This window comes from Jatropha curcas, unplaced genomic scaffold (genome assembly GCF_041381405.1).
Source record: "Jatropha curcas cultivar XTBG-Jc1 unplaced genomic scaffold, XTBG_Jcur_1.0 HiC_scaffold_549_pilon, whole genome shotgun sequence".
NCBI classification, from domain to species: Eukaryota; Viridiplantae; Streptophyta; class Magnoliopsida; order Malpighiales; family Euphorbiaceae; genus Jatropha; species Jatropha curcas.
The window spans coordinates 37382-57938 of NW_028322494.1; the positions used below are offsets into that span (position 1 = coordinate 37382).

Sequence of the window (20557 nt, forward strand, 5' to 3'; positions counted from 1 at the left end):
TAAATATACTATATTTAATTAATTAATCAAAAAGAGAATTAAGGAGGGATTAGAAAAAAAAAAGGAAGGAATGTTTGTTAAACAAACAAGTGAAATTTTATAGCAAGATTGCGATGAAATGAGTAGTCCACATACACCCAGAAACAAGAAGAAAACCGAAGACATGATTAAAACTTTCAAAGGACAAACCAACCAACCAACCAAGAAGACGACTCATATTTCCACCTTTAGCTACTCTGATGAGCTTGTTTAGCAAGGCAAATATTTCTTTCTTTTTATAAATTAAAAAAAAAAAAAGAACATTCAGAAAAGTCATACCGACTAGGAAAGCGAATTAAGTTTCTTTCAATCTTGGATTGCCATTGGCAGAGAGAGAGAGCTGCAAAGATTTGACCGTGGAATGCAACTTTTTTTTAAAAAAATTAATTAAATTTTTTAATTAAAAAAACGAAAGAAATAAGATTAATTTTTGGTTTGGCTTTTGTCTTTGGTATAAGTTGTCAACACGCAAGCATGGGAAGTGTCGGTTCTGCCTTTAATTGGTGTCCTCTTCTTCTATTTCTATTAGATTTTCTACGGTTTGACTTTCTTTCTTTCTTATGTTATGGCAGTCTCTTTTGGACAAAGAGGCTATCCTATTTGGACCCACCACAACAATTATTTTCCCTTAAACGTTGATTTTCTCATTTGATATTATATATGATGATTCTTCGTATGGCATTTCAAATTGGAGTGGAGGGAGGTCCATTGATTATTATATTTTTTTCAATTTTACATAATTTTAGGTGTGAATGCAAACTTAGATATATACACGTTTGTCTGTTTATATTTGCAATTAATGGAAGTTAATTAATTAATCTCAATTCTGTCTAATTATGAACCAATTAATCCATGGCAAGTCATAGTGATGTTGGCTTCCATGTGGGTATTAAAAAATTATAAATAATAAATCTCTTTTATGATTGAAAATAAAATGAAACGAGTGTATGAAAAGTCAAGTCTTTTTGAATCATTACCATTTGGAAAAACCCCATGCTCCCTATCATTTTCACATTCATCAATTTTAATTAAACTTGTCTCTACTTTCTATTTTTATATACTTAGAATAAATTACTTCAGCTTCTCATAATAGCATTTACTGGTGCAATATACTCAATATATAATAGAATTAATATTAATTAGTAATGGTAAATAATTTTACGTAATCTTGATTATCTGATTCATTTTGATTCTTAAATTATTAATCCGATGGCTCTTAAGTATATATTATAATGAAATAAGATTTTAAATTCTGATAACTGTAGCTTAAAGATTTCTGTCCAACAAAAAAATGGAAATTAAAAAAAAGGAAAATTGTGTAGTTAGTTAAGACTTTAAAATCAATCAAGATTAATAGTATCGTAACAACAGAAACATTGTTCCTAATGAGTGGTAGCTGCTGTGTATTGGTCCCCTAACTAAAGCAAAGCTGACTATCATCCCTGCTGGACAGCCGCCCATCCTAGCAATCCCTCTTCATTTTTATACGCTGTTGCTACTAAAACCGAAGGAAAATTCACCAACTACGTAGTCTTTAGTTCAGAGTTTTTATTTTTATTTTTCTTTTCCTCCTCCTTCTCTGCTTTAAAGAATTGTTTAAAAGCTCATTTTCATTGAATTTCAAACCTTTCATGTCTCCATTTACGCATCTCCTTCATTTAACCCCCACCGGGTTTTCCCTCTTCTCCACGTTCTCACATCTTTTCTTGATTCTACACTTGTCTCCTTAATTTCAAATCTTCTTTGTTGGTTGTCCTCAGTTCTCACCATTAATATTTCTCATATTCTGTTTCTTGCGGGACTTCATTATTTTGGATGTTCAGTGAATTATAATCAAGATCTAGAAGATTCCACCAGTTTCATGGATCTTGAAAGCAAACAATCTCTTCTTCCTCCAATTACAAGTCCTTCTACTGACTCAATCTTTGGACCTCGTAATAGCTTACATTCTTCAGATACAAGTTTTCCTATTATAGCTGTTGCAATAATAGGAATTTTAGCTACCGCTTTTTTGCTTGTTAGCTATTATATCTTCGTAATCAAATTGCTGCCCTCAACTGGCACCGCATAGATCTTCTGAGGCGATTTCTTTATCAAGAAACAGAAATAATGAAGACCCATTAATGGGTTATCCTCCAGCAGTGGAGAATCGTGGACTCGACGAGTCAATAATAAGGTCAATCCCGATATTCAAGTTCAAGAAGGAAAGCCATTATAAGAATCCAGTTAGCGAATTGCGGTTTGCTTGAATGAGTTTCAAGAAGATGAGAAGTTAAGAATAATACCAAATTGCAGCCATGTTTTTCACATTGATTGTATTGATATTTGGCTTCAAAACAATGCAAATTGCCCACTTTGTAGAAATAGCATTTCAAGCAAATCCTGCTACTAATTCAAGATTCCCATTTGATCATGTTATAGCGCCAAGCTCTTCGCCACAAGATCCAAATCCTTATAGCGGAAGTTTGATTGGTGGAGATGAAGATTATGTTGTTATTGAATTGGGAAGTAATAATCATAATTCCACAGATCAAACTTTGCTTGCAGCACAGGAAAAGTTGATGAATTCAGGAGAGTTATCGGTCCGGTCAATTAGTACCCCTTCTCCGAGGAGGAAATTGGAGCAGAGAGGAGGAGGAGGATCAACGGCTCAGAAGAAGTCAAGGAAATTTAATAAGGTAACAAGTATGGGCGATGAATGTATTGATATTAGAGGGAAAGATGATCAATTTGCAATTCAACCCATTAGAAGATCTTTTTCAATGGACTCATCGGCAGATCGGCAGCTTTATTTAGCAATTCAAGAAATTTCTCAGAAGCAGAGCTGGCAATTAGTAGGCGAGGTTAGTCCTAATGATCAAGGTTGTAGTAGTAATGTTAATGGAAGACCAAGAAGAAACTTCTTTTCTTTTGGTCATGGCAGAGGAGGATCAAGAAGTGCTGTTTTACCTGTTTATTTGGAGCCTTAAGGCTCAAAAGAAGGTTTAGATTAATTCTTCTTTCTTTTTCAAAGGATATAGTGATTTTAGCTGTGTTTATTAAAGGAGTAGGATTTATTGTGACAGAAAATATTCAATTGAAATCTAAAATTCTAATTTTTATTTGATTCTTGGTTTTTCTTTTTGGCCTGGCCCTGTCTGTTCTTCATTACTAAATTAGTCATTATTACTATGATTATGGTAGGCTGATATTACCATTTCCTTTTTCATTTTTAATTTGGATTGATTCAAGTGGTTAATCTGAAAAAAAAAAATTAAAAATTTTTCTACTATTTTCTTTTTGTTCTTTTTTTTGCTAAAGAATGAAACAAAATTGAAAAAGTAGAGAGAGGTCCCATCTGTTGATTTAGGAGGTACAAAAAGAGGGAAAATTTACAAAAAGAAATTCAAAGAGAAGAAAAAGGGTAACAAAGGAGCCACCTTTTCTTTGATTTAGGAGGGCAGATATAGAGTGAAAGGTCCTTTTCAACTAGTATAATGATGCCAATATCCACCAACTTCCTCTACCAATAATGGTGAAGGATGAAAGTAGATAACTGTATATTTTCTGGTCATGGTTGGTGATGCTTCTTTTACAGTTTTACTAACTCATCAACTTCCGCTCCAGCCTGTAAGAACCATCGGCTAATCTGTCAATCAAAATTATCAGATTTGTCGCCCAATGATAAATGTTCGGTTTTAAATTATATTTTCTTTTTGTTTTAAATCGAACTCGAGCTTAGCTCAAACTTTGAAGATTAGAATTCCACCTTTGGTCAGAACTACAGTAATGAAACAATGGGAAATGGTCATTTATTATTTTTGGTCGAGTCCAACCCAAGGACAATGAAAGATGCAGCTACTTCGAGGTAACAAAATATGTGGACATTTATGTAGGAAGGGCCACACATTGGTTTTCCGATGCGTTTGACAATATAACTACACTAGATAGGCACTAAATTGGTTTTCAGTTTGTTGTTGTCTGGTGGATTTTGAATTCTTGGTTTATTATCAACAGATTCTGACTTTGAAAATATTACAATAACAAGTCTTGCATCTATCATCTGTGTCTGTGTTATGTATGTATGATCCGATGACGTAAAACTTTTGTCAGCCATGTGCTTTTATGTATGGGCGGCAACGATAGTTGCAAGCCTTCTCTGTGGCATGCATTAGGGACCCCATTGTCCTCCATTGCCCTCCTCCGTCTTTTTCGAGAAAATAAATCAGTCAATTCCTCCTCCGCTTCTTCTTCTTCACCAAATATAAAATAGATTAAAAAAATTTAAAATTAAATTATATTTTTTTGGAAGTAGGCATTTCAGTGATTAATATTTAAAATTTTCAATATAACATATATTAAATTATAAATTTAATATTAATAGCGAATAATCTCAAATAAGAAAAGACTCTGTTTTTTCAACTATGAGTTTCACTGATTAAGTGAGTCAAATGAATTCACACTATTATTTATTTTCACGTATTCAGCTTTGGATGAATTAAAAAAGGAAAAAGAGTTTGACTCAGATCTCCGGACGGACTGTGACCTTTATTACTCGAAGTGTCTTTAGATGGACTTAGCTCAGGCCCACGATCAAAGGGCCAACATCTAATGTAAGCCCATTTTATCCAACGATTGGATGCAAATAACAATAACATTACTGCATAAAATGCCACGCCATCAGCAAGCAAGGAAGCGATAAGCACTCAGATCCATGTGAGTATTAGTAGCCCTTATCGACTTCCTTTTTAAGGAAGAGACAAGCAAGTATAGGATTATTTAGTTGCTTCCCAGGAGTGCTGAGTTCTTCAAGGGCTATTCTTTCAGCGACCGGTAGGGAAGAAATGTCCCATGTCTAAAGCCCACACGCAGGCATATGATTATAGTTGCGTTTCCAACCGGAATCAAATTAAAAACGATAGTTCTGAAATTATCTTAGCAACTGTATTTCAGCAGTTCAATCTTAATTTTATTTTTTATAGAATTAAAACCAACATGCTATTGTTTACACGTATTAGATTTTGTTTTTTTATTTATTTTTTAGTCTGAATTTAATAAAAATATCTATAAACTCATAACTTATTGTCTTATTGGCTTGTAAGATACACAATATACACGTTCCTTTTCTAAATTACAGCATAAAGGTTTACCATTTTCAATAAAAGTATTCGGATAAGCTTTCAAATTAAAAGATTTGGATAATTTGCCTTTATAGTTTTATAAATATTTTATTGATCCAAAACTAATTTAACACGTAAATTTTAAGTTTAAAAGTTGTTTTATTTTATCCAAATCGTTTTTAGTTCTTTAGCTTTCGCCAGTTTTAAGTTTTCGCTCTCTCTGTCCAGTTCAGACAGCAACTATGAGATTTGGTGGCCGTAAAGCGAGTTATCGATTACGCCGTGAAGATCAGAGTCAAACCTGATAAGGTAAATCACCATAACCATCTCATCAAACTCCAGAAACTTACACTTACTTTAGATGCTTGATTATGTTTTCCTAATTTATTTTATGGTTTAGAGACGGAGTGGAGACCCAGAATGTTAAGATGGTCAATGAATCCATTTGCGAGATAGCTTTGGAAGAGGCGCTTCGGAATCAAGGAGGCGCGATTGGCATCTGAGGTTGTCGCAGTGAGCATGGGCTCCGCGCAGTGCGTTGATACGCTGCGGACGGGTCTAGCCATGGGAGCGGATAGAGGGATTCATTTGGAATCTACTAGTGCTTTGTATCCGCTTACTGTGGCTAAGCTTTTGAAGGCTCTTGTGGAGGTCGAGAAACCCGGGCTGATTATTATGGGAAAGCAGGTTGGTTAATGTATTGAATTTATTTTCTTATTATCTAAGTTCTTGAGAAATTTAATTAATTTTTGTTTTTTGTTGGAGTTATTTTGGAGCTTACTTGTTTATCTAATAGGTGGGTTTTTGGTTTAGGCCATTGATGATGATTGCAATCAAACAGGGCAAATGGTTGCGGGGTTGCTTGGTTGGCCTCAAGGGACATTTGCTTCAAAGGTTAGCCAGATGTATGCCATCATTCAATTGGCACTCTTGAATAGGAGCTCCTCTGTTAGGTTCTATTTTATTTTTCTTGTGTCTCTTGTTTCTTTGATATAGTTGTATGTTTCTATCGGTTGGCTGTAAAAGAAAGGGTTAACCTTTAAGGTATGCTGTTGTGGCAATTTGATTTTCCGGAGCTGTTTTTCTATGATTTCCAATTAGTCACTTGTAGTAAGAATAATGTATCAACTGTATTTTGGAGCTATTAGTTGGGAATGGGTGATAGCATTGCCAATGCCGTGAGCAAAGTGAGCGGGCATTAATGCTATGCTTTAGTTAGTGTATGTTCACAAGCATCCCTGCTAAAAAGAGGCAGGCAATAATGCCAAATGTTTCCAGGTATAATGCAGCTCTTTACATACTTGTTGAAAAATGTTCTGTATAGTGTAAATCCTTCTTGGAGAAGACTGGTTATGTCAATGACGTACATGCAACAACATAATAAAAGGAAACCAACAAGTTTGATGAATTGAATGCACATTGAAGTTTGTGGTGCTGTTTGATTTTGTGAATGAGTACTGAAAATCTCCAACATCCAGTGATATATATTATATTCAGAGGGAACCTTATAAGTAGGAAACAGTTGAGAAGTAGACTATAGGGATGACACAAGATTTGAAGCATATCTCTCATCATTTTCTTTTTAGAGGAAACTGGTCAACTGGGTGGTATGATGCTTATTATGTTGACAGTTGAAACATAAGGATTATGAAACATCAATTTATGTCTATTAAGAATATTACTAAGTTTCGGATTTGGACTCGAGGTTTGTCATTGTTATCGCATAATGTTAGATATTGTGGATTTAGAATGTAAATACTAGGGGCTTCAAGATTCTGCTGCAACTGGATGGCCAGTTGCTGACCTTGGAATTGTATCTTAAAACTAGGCTGGTGAAGGATCTTAGGTTTCGCTCAACTGTTTTCACACACTACGAGACGGTTTAAACTTGTCAGTGCTAATGGTTGCTGAATGATTCCATATTATTTTCGTGAAGGGGCAGTAACTTCTATGGTGGACTCTAGAGGAAAGTTCATTTTACATTTTTGCCAAACCATGGCGAGTACTGACTATAATATTGTTTCACATTCACTACCTTCTAATATGCATTTACATCAAGCCTTGAATTGGTGTAGGAAATAGGAACAATATTTTGTGCATTCAAATGATTATTTTTAATTTTGGTTGTGTTTAATTCTCTGTTGTTTTCATAAGAATTCAAAATATGTTTGAGTCCATTCCTTAAGGTTGACGCTAAAGGGGTGGCTAGTTGGTCTTAGAACTGGATCTTGCTTGTATGTGTATGCTTTGGGCTGTTGTTGCTAGTCGCTAGATGGTTTTTGTACGAGGGGGCTACTATTATCCATTCATGACTTCTATGTATTCTTTGATTCCGTCTCTCTTCTGTTCTCTGTTTTCCAATAACATTGCTGTTTGATAGTAGGTTTACTTGACAAGGAGAAACAAGTAGCACAGTAGAAAGAGAAGTGGATGGCGGTCTTGGACTTTGTGTTTAGACTTGCCTGCAGTAATCACGTAAGTATTGTGCTTCCATGTTCTGTTTGTATTCAGTTGTTTTGAACTTGCTTATATGGTTGGGGCAAGTTTTGGAAAATACGCCCCTCAGTTGCATACTGTTATGGTGTTTCAAACATGTAGTACTGTAATTTCATCACTGAACTATCCTAGTATCCAATAAATACAACCTCTAAGATGCTAGATGAAATATTAAAATCATTCTCAGTCATATAATAATTCCAAGATAAATTAATTGCTAAAGAAAATGCATTTGTTTTTGTCTGTCAGTAGCTTATTTTTCTCAAGCAGGCTGCTGTATCATCATATTGTGTGCTCTACTAAAACATCTTATGGCACAGTAAATACATAAGCCAATCGACTTCATGCAGTCAGAGAGATTATCTCTGGTGACTGAATTCCTTTATTAACTTCGATGAACGACTCTTTTTAGATCCAAATATGAGAAAAAAGAGAATGGTCGGCGTTTTGCATTTCAGCCGTGTTGCATGTATATTGTGTATAGATGTCATATTTTGATGCATTTCAAGTTTACTCCTCGTGCAGCACTGATCTGAGACTGAATCAACCAAGGTATGCAACGCTGCCAAACATCATGAAAGCAAAATCGAAGGTCATCAAAAATACACGCCGGAGGAGTTAAAAGTGGAAATTAAATCCGATCTAGAGATCGTTGAAGTTACAGATCCACCCAAGAGAAAAGCTGGGGTTATTGTTTCTTCTGTGGATGAATTGATTGACAAGCTTAGAAATGAAGCTCGTGTCATTTGATTGTTCAATAATATGGCTAATTTATCGATGAAATCCTCTCTGCTAATTATTTGAGGGTTATGAACAGTGGATAGCTAAGCTCCGAATGCTAACTTCACAAATTGAATAAATTCAAATCAGTTGAATGAATTATGTATGTTCGCAAATGTTTATGATTTATTGCTGGGTTAAAAATGCAATAGCATGAGCTTGTGTTAGTAACTTGATATCCCTTCGATTCAAAATTAAAATCTCTTAGTGTTCTAAAATAATAGTCTCATTTGTATTTTTAAAAATATTTTTTTTCTTTTCACTCTCTTACAATCCCGGTTTATAATCATCATGGTTGAATTTATTAGATAATGGAACAAAAATTAAAGATAATTAATTAAGATCTTTAAAGATATACTAATGGAAAAATAAGAAATAATATGAAAAAATTGAAAATTAAAATTTTAGAACGGAGGAAATATGTGGCAAAAGAAAAGGGTAAAAGTGAAAGTCAGTGATGGTGGGTTGGCGCAGACAATTAATCAGTTAACTCGGTCCTCAAAACAAAGCAAAAAATTGACGCGGCGGCGCGCAACCCAATCACGATTGATTCCTTACACGTGTTCTAAATGTATTGGACCTTTCTTTCACCATGCCTTTTTCGGTCCATCCCCAAATTTTAATTTTCAAAACCAATAATCATCTTATCTCTCTTTCTTTTCTTTCTTTTCTTTTCTTTTCTTTTTTTTTTTTTAGGTTTTTAATTAAAACCCATCGAATTGATCAATTTCCCACCAACCTTAGCCCATGGATTCGTTAGAGGACGGCTGTTGCTGGGATTTTCTTGATTATAACTTTATCGACGAAACCGCAACGTCTTCTGATTTCTTATGGCATAATAATCAAAGGTATTTGTTTTTTCAGCTGATTTAGGGTATCTATTTATCGTTGATTTTTCTGCCCTTAAATTAATAAATCGATGTTGTTTCACTTAGTATTTACTTTTATTTTGATTTCATTAGGTTTTTTGCTTTCCCAAATTGAAGTATCAGAAAGTCGAGAAATTTATCATGTCATAAGTTTGTAAAGATATATAGGAATCGTCTCTTTTGTGCTTTTAAAATACTAGTTGGGACATGAATTTTATGAAAATTGATCCAATCGTTGATAATTGCAGTGGCGACAGCGCCGGTGGCGGCGTGGATATTGATTTTTCTTCTTCTGGTACTGTATCTGAAGCAAAACAATTCTCGCGCAAGAGGTATTATTTTTTCATTTCCCTATAATTTACGCTACTAGTTTTTTTTTATTTCAATTTAATTACTTGCTCCTGTTGCTGAAGAATATTATTTGTTAGGGATTAAGAATTTCATAGCCATAGTAGATGTTCTAATAATTGTGCTTTGACTGGGGATGAAGTATGCATAGGGTTTTGGGACTGCTTAATTTATGTGCTGTACATGGAGCATGAATTATACCTATTCTGATTTACATGTTGAATCATAAGGCTTTATGTTCCGATATCTAATATGTTCTATTGGTTGTCTGTCTTCACCAATGAACTTCTGAAGTATTCCTTCATATAATTGAATCACGCTTTTGAAATTGTTGCAATTTTGCAATTAAGACTTGTTTGAATTTGCTCCTTCCTAGTTAGAAACAGTAAGGGGAAAAGGATGAAGTCTCATGTACCAAATACTTATAATTTGTGGTTTCTCACATCTTTTCTTTCAACTAAAGTTGCTTCTGTAATCCTAGGAATAATAAAATTCGAAGTGTCATGCGGCATTTAAGAGGTTTTTTAGTTACTAAATGTGCTAGTCTAATCTTAAGAAAAATTTCCTTTGCTGGTAAATAAAACTACATTCTCACGTTATTCTGCTAGTCGGTTTTCATAATAATTTCTCTCTTAATATTGATATACAGGGGACGCAGCGATTCTTGCAGCAAACCGGTGACCAAAGCTTGCCGAGAAAAGTTACGGAGGGAAAGATTAAATGACAGGTATGCTTCTTGTTGTGTTACAATACATCATGGCTTTGTTTGCTTAAGAATAAACCATTTTGAGCTAAAATACACAAATGAAGGCAACTAATGCAGAAAATTGTAATTTGTCCCAAGAATTTGGAGTGAGTTTTTAGCAAGGTAAATAAGAATTTTATATTTGCAATTTATTGAATAGGATGCTAATCATGTGATGCTATTTTGGAGCTCTGAACTCATTTTTCGCATTTAAATTGTAGAAATAAAAGACAGGATGGTTTTACCATGATTGCAGGTTTCATGATTTGAGCTCTGTTTTAGAACCTGGCAGACCCGCGAGAACTGACAAACCAGCCATACTTGATGACGCTATTAGAGTTCTGAATCAACTGAAAACTGAAGCTCAGGAGCTCAAAGAAACAAATCAAAAGCTTCTAGAAGAAATAAAAAGTCTGAAGGTAGTAATTTTGAAATCATAATGAAGTGCAATGCCAACTGGTTTTTCATTAGCAGTCTTTCGGTGACATGGGGATATTATAAATTAGGCTGTGTAAATTAGTATAGGTTAAAGCCTGGAATTCCTTACTATGTTTCGGATTGGACTACTCTAGTTCTTTCTTTTGGGTGCCAGTTTTTTAAATTTTGTTGCCTCGTAACAGGCTGAAAAGAATGAACTTCGTGAAGAGAAACTCACGCTGAAGGCAGATAAAGAAAGGATGGAGCAGCAATTGAAGGTTATGGCTGTTCCTCATGGATTCATGCCAGCCCATCCAGCAACCTATCATACTGGGGTGAATAAGATGGCAGTCTTTCCAAGTTATGGTCTGATACCAATGTGGCAATTGCCTCCTGCTGCCTGCGATACATCCCGTGACCATGAGTTCTGGCCTCCTGCTGCATAATTTTTGTTTTGTTCATTAATATCGCCATTAGATGTTTTTTCTTTTTCTCCCAAAATAGTCCAATGATTTTTTCCTGTTCAAATGTAAATATGACTGCATTTTTCACTGCCCGACTTTGACAGTTTACTATGACTAATGCATTGTTGGGATTGGCAAAAAATATAGTTCGATGGAAATGATAAAAGCAAGTTAATTATTTATGTACGCTGTTGATGATTGATCTTTGAAGAAATTTCTATTCTCATGTTTCAAAGGAAGTATACATATGGTAACAATATCTCCCCAAGGTTCGCCAAGTTTCACTTTACTTCAAACTGAAGCAACTTTGCATTTCTTGCTCTCTTCTTCCTCATCGTAAGATTGATCTTGTGATTTGCTATGAATTTGTTGTTGGTCACCTTCCTTGCCCCATAACAGCAAATATAATCCTACAATTACAACAGCAGCTCCCAATATGCTGTACAAGCCGCAAAACATTTTGAACATTTTAATGCTTTTATTTATACGCATATAACTGTATATTCAGTTATTTCAATTCCAAATTACCTGCCGAGGTATAGTTTTTCACCAAGAACAAAATATGCTAAAATTGCCACTAATATTGTTGAAAGGGGATTGAACATGGTTACAAAAACTGGTCCTCTTGCTTCTGTGCAAAACAGCTGAACATAAACTATTAAACCTGATACCACAATTCCCTGCCATATAAATAATTCAATTAATTGAATTCAAGAATTAGTGCCGTCGATGATTAATTAATCCAAAATAAAACATTGGGCTTTCTGTACTTACACCGTATACAGCAGACCAGAAATCGATATTGAACCCAATTGTCCAAGCAGCTTTTTTATGTTGTACAATAACGGTAAAGAAAGCTGACTGTGCAGCCCCAACAAAGCTCATCCACGTAGTCAGCGATAGTTGAGCAGGATACTTTTTTAGGGTAAATGCCTAAAAGATAATTGTCAAAAATTTATATATCAGAATAAATTTTATCTGTTTTATTTGTTGATACGAAATGCCATAGTTTCTGTTCTTTCTGTTTAGTTAAGTGCAGCACATTCTGATAAAATAAAAGTAAAGTGTAAAGCTTAACCTGCATAATATACCATATAGACCATGACATGCAGCTAGCAACAGTAAGAATTGAACCCTTTAACCAGCTCTCTTGATTGCTTGCAGTTTTTCCACCAATATGGATTATAGGATCCCAAAGATTTTTCATCACAGGACCTTTATATAATGTCATAATCATTACACCTGCCAAGGAAATTGAAGTTCCTAGAACTTTCGCTATCCCACGAAGATTTCGAAGATTAAGACTCTCCAGCCTGCATAGCATTAATTTAACAATAGTTGGACATATATGCATGTATCCTTAGAATTATGGAATAAAGTTAACTAACCTTAATACAACCGCAATTACAAAAGTCAAGGAAGCTATGGTGTTAACCATTGATGCAAGAAATGTCGGAGAGGTGTATTTCAGGCTTGCAAAATACATGTTCAGAGTCAAACCCACGCTGTAAACATTCAAAAAACGCTATAAATATTGTATTTTTTCAAATTTTATTTTCTTAATTATCCAGATGCATTCATTAATTAAATTATATAAATCAACATATGCTCTTACCCCAGGAGAGAGAGGATGAATATTTCCAAAAATAGAGCTAATGTTAGCTTCGGCCTTTGTTTTCTGCAGGAGAAGAGTTAAGTATAGATATGAGAATCGTAAAATAACATAAAATAAAATTTGCATGAACTATTACCTTTCAAGAAAATAGGCAAAAGGAAGCATTACTACACCAGCAACAATATGTCTATAAGTAATGTAGACATGAGGATTCATTCCATGTTTAAAAGAAGCTTCAGTGATAAAGTAGAGAAAAGTATAGCCAATCTGTGCGAGAACCATAAGCAGGTGTGGCTTAAACCTTGTGTAAAGGTCAGCAATAGACTTGAAATCCATATCAAAATTCTGGTTCTTTCCCTTCAGGAGCACAACCTGCCCATTCATATAGAAGATAATTGATAAATTTTTGAGAAAAACAAAAATGGGTGTTTATTTTGTAGCATGTTGTTGTTAGCATCATGTTCCCAGAATATCATATTCTTTTATTGTTGAATGTTTACCAGATATGGGAAAGAAAATGGAAAGAAATATTTTATGCAGCAAAAATTTTCTGTTTATATTCCATGAGATTAATGTCACCATCACCACTCATCAGCCACTATTGCATAGAGGACATAGAGAAAAGGTAGAAGAAATTAAGCATCTTACATTAATTGCTTGTCATATTTGTACCACCTTAATTATAGTCATAGGCCCTTTGGTTGAGATTTCGAAAACCAATTTTGCATACCAAAGTAAACTTCCCGTTTATGGAATTGGCTTTCAGTGCAACTATTTCAAAAGAAAGAATGTTTTTGGCAAAGGAGTCTCAATATACTCTTTTGAATATAAATATGCATAAATTAGAATGCAATTGTTAATATATTTATATTAATAGTATATTAAATGTATAATTATCGTTTATATAAATAATTAGTAATATATAATATTTGTAATTTCACTCATTTGATCTAGCTAGTTGGGAAACTTGGATAACTTGATTAATCAATGGAAAAAATATATATCCTGTAAAGGAATTTATGCTTTTCTTTTTCATATGTAGCAGCTGACCGCAATGTAATTCTTTATTTGTGATTTCATAAGAGCATTATTAATCTACTTGATAAAATTATTTCCTTATATACACTCTAGAAGAAATTTCATATATTATATGTGTGATCTACAAGAACTTGGAACAAAGAAAGCATCTAATTCTTATAACTATACCTTCGAATTTATTTCTCTTTGATTTTAAAAGTCAGGCAATTCGTGAGTTGTCCTTATAATTATTATATATCAGATTGAAAGTATATATTAGAACGTCACAGAATGATTCTGCCATTAGAAAATGGAATAGAGGCATATATATCGCAAAAGCTAAAACAACACTTTGTTTCTTCAGGGAATGTATAATATTCCTCCTTCGAATTTTTTTCCCCTCCTTGCTGTATACGAAGCTTGGACTAGAGCAGTAGGATAATCGTAACATGAAAAGTTCTAACATCTCTCATTTTAGAATGAATAAAATAAAAATTTCAACACACAACAAAAGTGAAATTTGCATACTTACAGTGTAGAGGATGTCGAGCACGTTTGGCAATCTTCGCATAGAACAAAGAGAAACCAAAAGAAGATGAGAGAAATTGATTAAAGAAGATGAGCGTCTGCTAGTCAGTGGTTTTACACCGAAGAGCTTGTATGCATATAATTTGTAAGGAGTTGTTATGTTACGTGTAAGTAGTAAGAAAAATAAATGACATGCGTGTACATAAGTCATCACTGACTATTATGCATGCCTATCATTTGTCAAATTCTCTAGGTTTGTTTCTTTTTGAGGATGCCATATTTTAATTTAGTGTTGGGGCAAAATAAAGCGATCAGATCCCTTTTTTTCAATATCATATTTTCATATACTATCTCTATTTCACGGTGATTGTCACATTTTAGAAAATAGTTTATTTCAAAATACTTATTACATGGTTTCAGAGATAATAAATTTATTTTTTCACGTTTACCCTTTATATAGGACCAATAATTATTACTTCAATTTAATAATTTTTTAAGAAATTAATATTAAATTAAAAATAATTTATAATTTATATAAATTTAACGGAAATAGTTTCACCAATTAACATACCAGCGATTTACTAGGGCAAAGTCAGAAGTGGGCTACCAACCCACTAACTTGGTGTTGGGAATAAGCATACTTTGATCTGTCTGACGATGAAAGTTAGGGATGAATTTCCTTTTTTCTTGCATTAAGCATCTCAAATATTATATCCCCATATTCCTCAAATTGTCCTACAAAGTTCAATTCACCATATTTTGAGAATGAAAAATACAAGTTGTTTACTTTCTTATTATAGAATCTCGTGCTAGTATTAGTTTTCTCAGTCGCATATTTAAGCTTCTGAATTTTTAAACTTGTAGATTAAATTTTTATTTATCAATATTGAATTCTTCAATTTTTATTTACATAAAAATTAAATTTTAAATTAACTGAGAATAACGGAAAATGGAAATCATTAATGGTAATGGTAAGAAATATATTCGATAATAACGTAATACATAAAAAATAGTCATTACAATTAAGGATTTTACTTCAATAAAAATAAAAATTCAAGAACGTAATGCCAACAAATAAAAGCTTACTTTGAATAAAAACAAAAGAAATCTCAATTAAATCCAACGTGCCTTTTGACATATATAATCATCATTCTCCAATCTCAGTTAAATCCTAGTAGAATAATACAGTCCTACATGTATTAACAGTAAAAATCAGTTTATAAATTGCATACTTGGGAATTAAAATATAGCAAAACATTTCTTGGTTGCACTTGATTTCAACTAGACAAAGATAAAGGTGGCTCAAGATACAGAGAAAAAAACAGGGTAGTTAGATGATAAGACAGTTCTATTTGTTTAAATTGTTTAGTAGGAAGGTCGGTAATGGATAATGACAGAGGAATTGACCTACAGAGAGTATACATAAACAGGACAAACATGATAGTAAGCAAAAAAGAGCAACTTAATGTCTGGTTTTTGGTACAAACAAATGCTAAGAAACAAAAACCTTTCCTCTACTAATCTTATGCAGTTCCAGACATATATTGCCAACCGATAATGCCAAGACAAAACGACTCCTTTGGAAGAAAATGTAAACTTGTTGTAATTATAATACTTTCTATTCAAACATTACAATGTTGTGGAAGTTCCATCTATTGATCAGTGATCACAATCAGCTATCCATTTCTTTTTGTTGCAAAATAGAAAAAGAATAAATCCGAATCCAAATGAATGTAAAATTTGAAACAAATTCTATTTCTTTTTCGTATTGACACTGTAGAATAATGAAAACTTCTATGACACATGGGTTTTTTAGTGTTCAGAAACAAATTCTTTATCACAAGCAAGAAATTGTCTAACCTGCCGCTAGTAGCCATAGCATTATCAGAGATGATATTGCAATGGTTATCCAGCTTAAAAAGGCCAATGCCACAGACACTTCGTACCGTTGGCATTCGCCCAAATAACCACAATTTCCAGCATCATGAAACAAGAGCACTGTGATGCCTGCTGAGGCGGAAGCTGCTGCAAGAGACAATGTTGCCGTTACCTGTTGGAAACGTATGCTGTTAAACAACAACCATATGAACACAAAAATCTTTTGATTTGGTGACCAATGATTAGAGAACAGTAAAGGTTATGGAGGCTGACCCAGTCTCCAACTACAAAAAGGCTGACCAAGATAGAGTTGTGCAGAACCTTCTTCCGGGCCAAGGAATATGCATCTAATAATGCAAGTCCAAAGCTCCATATGACTTGTAAACCCATTGAAGCTATTAGGTAGCTGCAAAAAAAAAAAAAAGAGGAGTAAATTTTTTACATTTCCTACCTTGGGCTTTGCATTCGACTTATTATAAGACTGGGTGCATACATGCAAAATAAGTTAAGTGGCAGTGGAGTATGAATCAGTTATCTAATAATCAACGTTCTTAGCACTTTTTGAAGATGCTGACTGTTGCGTGCAGTGATGTTAATTGGGTAGATTTTTTCCAACTGCAGAATGGGCCTAGCCAAAACATGATTGACCAAATGGTATGGCATGCTTAGAGAGGAAAAATTTGTGGGAATAACAAAACAAGATGACTGGAGCTTGATACAGGATGCGATTACTGTGGTAACACTGAAACGTTAGTCCATGCTCTTGTCGAGTGTCCACGAGTGAGATTTTGTTGGCAGTTTTTCGGTATTCAGCTTACTACTGGGAATTTTCCAAGTTTCTTACAATTGTTGGAACATTTACACAAGGTGTGGGAGCACGAATTTTTTGAAAGTTTTGTTATGGGACTATGGAGTGTTTGGTCAAGCCGTAATGAGCTGAAATGGAATCAAGTGGAAGAAGGACCTTATCCTGTGGTTACTCGAGTCAGAAGTATGCTCGCATCTTGGAAGAAAGCCTAGCTGAAGCTGTCAGGTTCAGGTACAGGTACCGATGCTCCTGCAGGTAGTCAATGGTTCCCACCACCTGTTGGTACTTTTAAAATCAATTTTGATGCTACCCTTTTTCCCTCTGTTGGCCATGGAACTGTCGGCGCTGTCATTTCAAATTGCAACAGGGGGTTTGTATCAGCAGCAACGTCTTCATTGCAAGGTTGTTCTTCTCCAGCAGTAGCAGAAGCTCAGGCGCTAAGAAAGGTGTTGTCTTGGTTGATATCGAGCTACTCCAGCCTGAAGATTCAAATTGAGACCGATTGTCTGCAGGTTTACTGTGCTATGAGAAATTCTGTCCAAGATTGGTCTGAGTTTGGAGTAGTTATTTCTGAATGTAAGCTTCTTTTAGTCCAATTGCCAAATGTCACCTTGGCTTGGATAAGAAGACAAGCAAATGATATAGCTCATGTATTAGCTAAATCAGTTTCTCATGGGGCTTGTTTTCGAACTTGGGATATTGTTCCCATTTGTATTGCTCGTTTTTTATCTTAATAATAAATGATCAATATTAAATGTCAAAAAAAAAAAAAAAAACAAAACAAGATGAAGATAGCACTATGCTGCAGTATAATTCCATGGATTACAGATAAGACTGCATAAAAACATAGCTCAAAGACTACAATAACATAACAGCAAAACTAGGAAGGAAATGGAGGTACTGAAAGAAAGTCAATCAAAAAGCATCTAATAAGAATTAACCATAAGATGAACAATCACAAAATACTTCACCTTCACAAGGATTGCAACTCCAATAGAATTTCAACTGTATTTAACAGATATATTTATGTATAAATATGTTCATTCAAGCAATAGCACACTTTTTTTGTGCTAATGCAGCTAAAAATTAAAAATTCGGAGTCATGAAAACTGTTAACTTTATAACTAATTAGCACCTCCTTCCTTCAAGTTTAAAACAGTCTGCCCCATGCATTTGAGAAGTACTATTGACTAATGATCCAATAGGCTCAAAACAAGAATAGACTAACATAAAAGTAAACCAGAGAGGTATTTCGATAATCAAATGCAGCATTTGGATTTAACATTATTCGACTTCATAGCTTTAGAGTTTTGACATCCTCATTACAAATAAAAAGGCACAATTTCTTTCCTCTATGTTCCTTTTTTTTATTATTGAGATCATCCCTATACACAATAGAAAGAGTCCCAAGTTCAACGGCAAAGAATTTGGGAGCATACATATATTAAGGCCTCGGGTTTTCACTGGAACAATTGTAAATATAGTGCCATCCTCTAAGGGGAAAGAAACTAGCTAGGAACAAAGGATGTTCAAGCTAATTTCAGTAACTTCTTTAGCAATAGAAAAAGGTGCAATTTTTCTCATTTTAATTCTAATAAATTCATAATGTAGCAAATGCCAAATATGATAAACGATTTTTGTCACTAGCAAAAGCCATAGAAGTCACAGTCCCTTCTAAAATTTCCAGTTAATTAATATTTGAATTCATAACTTTTTTTTTTCATAAGAAAAATCTGAATTTCCTCAGCGATCAAGCTAATTGTGCAGCTATGACATTTTAGGGAATGAAACATCATCAAGGAAATAATTATGCATCTTAAATTAAATCATGCATTATTGATTATTGGAAATTTGGAATACAGAAACCTAATTTCGCTGCAGATTGCCCGAGTCAACTTCTCCAAATCTATTAATCGATTGAATTTTATTTGTCAAGACTGAAACGACAAATTTCGATTTCAATGACCCCTAAAGAATGGACTACAACAGCTGAATTCAAAAGCAGCTCAAACATCTAATAATCATATAAGGATGGTCAAAAGAACGAATAATACCAGAAAGCAGTGAAATTGAAGAAAGTGGAGGTGGTGGCCATGGCAGTAATTGAGCCGGCCGCAAAAATACACTGCGAAATCCTCAAAGCAAGCGCGGTCACAGTTCCTGGAGTCCCAGCAAAATCCTTCATTTTTTTTTTTTTTTAAACTTTCCTCTACCAAAACCAGTAAATTTCAGCTTCTGAATTGATCAACGAAAATACCATTTCCCCTCAATCACTCAGGAACTCAAGATGAAACACCTGTCAACTCCAAAGGCCAATCTTTACCGAAATAAGACACAAGAAAGCATGCAGAAGGAGGAGCAAAATGACATACCCAGATAAAAAAAAATTGAATAGTAAAAGAAAAAATTAATCAAAATTGCGAGCAAAGCAAAATATTTCAAGAAAGAGAGAGGGAGAAGAGGACATGAAAAAAGGTTAAAGCAAGAAATGATTATAAAAATGGGGACAGGTAAAGCAAACTGTAGAGAGACTTTGAAACGCAAAAATATAATATAAATAAATAAATAAATAATGAAACTGAATATAATAATAAAGACAAAGAACGGTACGCAATTTCCATGGAAGTATCGAGAGTCAACTTGCGTGAGCAGATCTGGTATTGGCATACTTTACCTGGAGAAGTTGAGCAAGTCATTGAAGTTTGTTATCGACGCCATTTTTGGTCCAATTTCAAAGAAACTGATCTTAATTAATTCGTAATGCGAGGAGAGACAGTTCACTTTTGCTTTTGCAGCGATTTTGGTCATTAAAATACCAGTGTACAACTGCACAGCACACTAATTTTAAAATCATTAATAAAATTTACTTAAAAAATGAATGTTAATTGAAAATTCATATTCACCTCTATTGTTCACTCGATTCCCTTTGATTTATCAAATTTAAGATTTAAGAGGACTTCTGATAGTCATTTTGTGAATTTGATAATTGTCAAACGAACAGTGAGATGTGTTTGATATAAGTTGTTGGTTGTTGACAAAAATCTCAATTAATTACTAATTTCGGCAGTTATATTTCAATCTTTTTACTGTTAATGCCGTTGGTAAATTTTTTTTTTTTTTTTTAAATATTAGGGTTGGTAGTTAGATCCAAGGTCAAATCCTATCTTAAGGGGTTAAAGGAAGGACAGAATCATTATCAATCTCCTATGCGAGCACTGAAAAAAAGGGTAAAGAAAGAACCAATTATTGCTAACAAAGTGTACAAAACATTCTTAAAAAATGGAGACAACGCTTTCAGTCTACGCCAACACAACTTATCTGCAATCTATTTTCCTAATCGCCTTTATTAATAATCACAAATTACTCTTTTTCTTTATTTATTTGCACAGTATATGCTTACAACCATATTGAAAAAATTATTTCTCTCAAAGATCTTTTAATAGTCAAATTATTA

The 20557-nt window shown here is 33.8% G+C and overlaps 3 protein-coding genes and 2 pseudogenes across 7 annotated transcripts; 3 read left to right on the top strand and 2 right to left on the bottom strand.

The window, feature by feature from the left end:
• Positions 1-1855: 1855 nt before the first annotated feature.
• Positions 1856-3145, top strand: LOC149491805 (RING-H2 finger protein ATL16 pseudogene; annotated as a pseudogene).
• Positions 3146-5384: 2239 nt separating this feature from the next.
• On the top strand, positions 5385-8513 carry LOC149491806 (electron transfer flavoprotein subunit beta, mitochondrial-like; annotated as a pseudogene). The gene is made up of 5 exons (XR_016319265.1): positions 5385-5446; positions 5539-5825; positions 5952-6043; positions 7546-7613; positions 8160-8513. The product of XR_016319265.1 is annotated as an electron transfer flavoprotein subunit beta, mitochondrial-like (transcript).
• A 522-nt stretch (positions 8514-9035) lies between these two features.
• On the top strand, positions 9036-11439 carry LOC149491807 (transcription factor bHLH104-like). Its single transcript, XM_089717026.1, has 5 exons — positions 9036-9262; positions 9532-9615; positions 10281-10358; positions 10633-10795; positions 10997-11439. The coding sequence occupies exons 1-5, from the start codon at positions 9162-9164 to the stop codon at positions 11237-11239; spliced, it is 669 nt and encodes a 222-aa protein (XP_089573152.1). The 5' UTR covers positions 9036-9161; the 3' UTR covers positions 11240-11439.
• LOC149491808 (WAT1-related protein At5g07050-like) lies at positions 11416-14550 on the bottom strand. Of its 2 annotated transcripts, none has more exons than XM_089717025.1 (8): positions 14422-14550; positions 13174-13244; positions 12873-12935; positions 12646-12762; positions 12336-12570; positions 12032-12190; positions 11786-11937; positions 11416-11696 (listed from the first exon to the last, which is right to left on the bottom strand). In XM_089717025.1, exons 1-8 carry the CDS (start codon positions 14458-14460, stop codon positions 11549-11551), a joined length of 984 nt encoding a protein of 327 aa, XP_089573151.1. In that variant the 5' UTR covers positions 14461-14550; the 3' UTR covers positions 11416-11548. The 2 variants fall into 2 exon arrangements, with proteins under 2 accessions (XP_089573151.1, XP_089573150.1); XM_089717024.1 differs by having other exon boundaries at positions 13009-13244.
• Positions 14551-15995: 1445 nt separating this feature from the next.
• On the bottom strand, positions 15996-20146 carry LOC149491809 (CASP-like protein 5B3). Of its 3 annotated transcripts, none has more exons than XM_089717027.1 (5): positions 20007-20146; positions 19778-19929; positions 19158-19399; positions 16569-16701; positions 15996-16467 (listed from the first exon to the last, which is right to left on the bottom strand). In XM_089717027.1, exons 3-5 carry the CDS (start codon positions 19286-19288, stop codon positions 16273-16275), a joined length of 459 nt encoding a protein of 152 aa, XP_089573153.1. In that variant the 5' UTR covers positions 19289-19399; positions 19778-19929; positions 20007-20146; the 3' UTR covers positions 15996-16272. The 3 variants fall into 3 exon arrangements, with proteins under 3 accessions (XP_089573153.1, XP_089573154.1, XP_089573155.1); XM_089717028.1 differs by having other exon boundaries at positions 19778-19941; positions 20007-20134; XM_089717029.1 differs by lacking the exons at positions 19778-19929; positions 20007-20146 and having other exon boundaries at positions 19158-19623.
• Positions 20147-20557: the final 411 nt, after the last annotated feature.

What these genes read in the sequence shown, in the direction of transcription:
- LOC149491807 (XM_089717026.1), top strand. Translation starts at nt 9,162, where the DNA reads ATGGATTCGTTAGAGGACGGCTGTTGCTGGGATTTTCTTGATTATAAC. An exon ending in AAACAATTCTCGCGCAAGAG is followed by an intron (nt 9,616 to 10,280) that starts GTATTATTTTTT and finishes ATTGATATACAG; the next exon opens with GGGACGCAGCGATTCTTGCA. An exon ending in AGGGAAAGATTAAATGACAG is followed by an intron (nt 10,359 to 10,632) that starts GTATGCTTCTTG and finishes CCATGATTGCAG; the next exon opens with GTTTCATGATTTGAGCTCTG.
- LOC149491808 (XM_089717024.1), bottom strand. Translation starts at nt 14,460, where the DNA reads ATGCGAAGATTGCCAAACGTGCTCGACATCCTCTACACT. An exon ending in TTTGCCTATTTTCTTGAAAG is followed by an intron (nt 12,936 to 13,008) that starts GTAATAGTTCAT and finishes CTTCTCCTGCAG; the next exon opens with AAAACAAAGGCCGAAGCTAA. An exon ending in TTCATCCTCTCTCTCCTGGG is followed by an intron (nt 12,763 to 12,872) that starts GTAAGAGCATAT and finishes GAATGTTTACAG; the next exon opens with CGTGGGTTTGACTCTGAACA.
- LOC149491809 (XM_089717027.1), bottom strand. Translation starts at nt 19,288, where the DNA reads ATGAAGGATTTTGCTGGGACTCCAGGAACTGTGACCGCGCTTGCTTTG. An exon ending in TTCAATTTCACTGCTTTCTG is followed by an intron (nt 16,702 to 19,157) that starts GTATTATTCGTT and finishes TTTTTTTTGCAG; the next exon opens with CTACCTAATAGCTTCAATGG. An exon ending in TTTTTGTAGTTGGAGACTGG is followed by an intron (nt 16,468 to 16,568) that starts GTCAGCCTCCAT and finishes CGTTTCCAACAG; the next exon opens with GTAACGGCAACATTGTCTCT.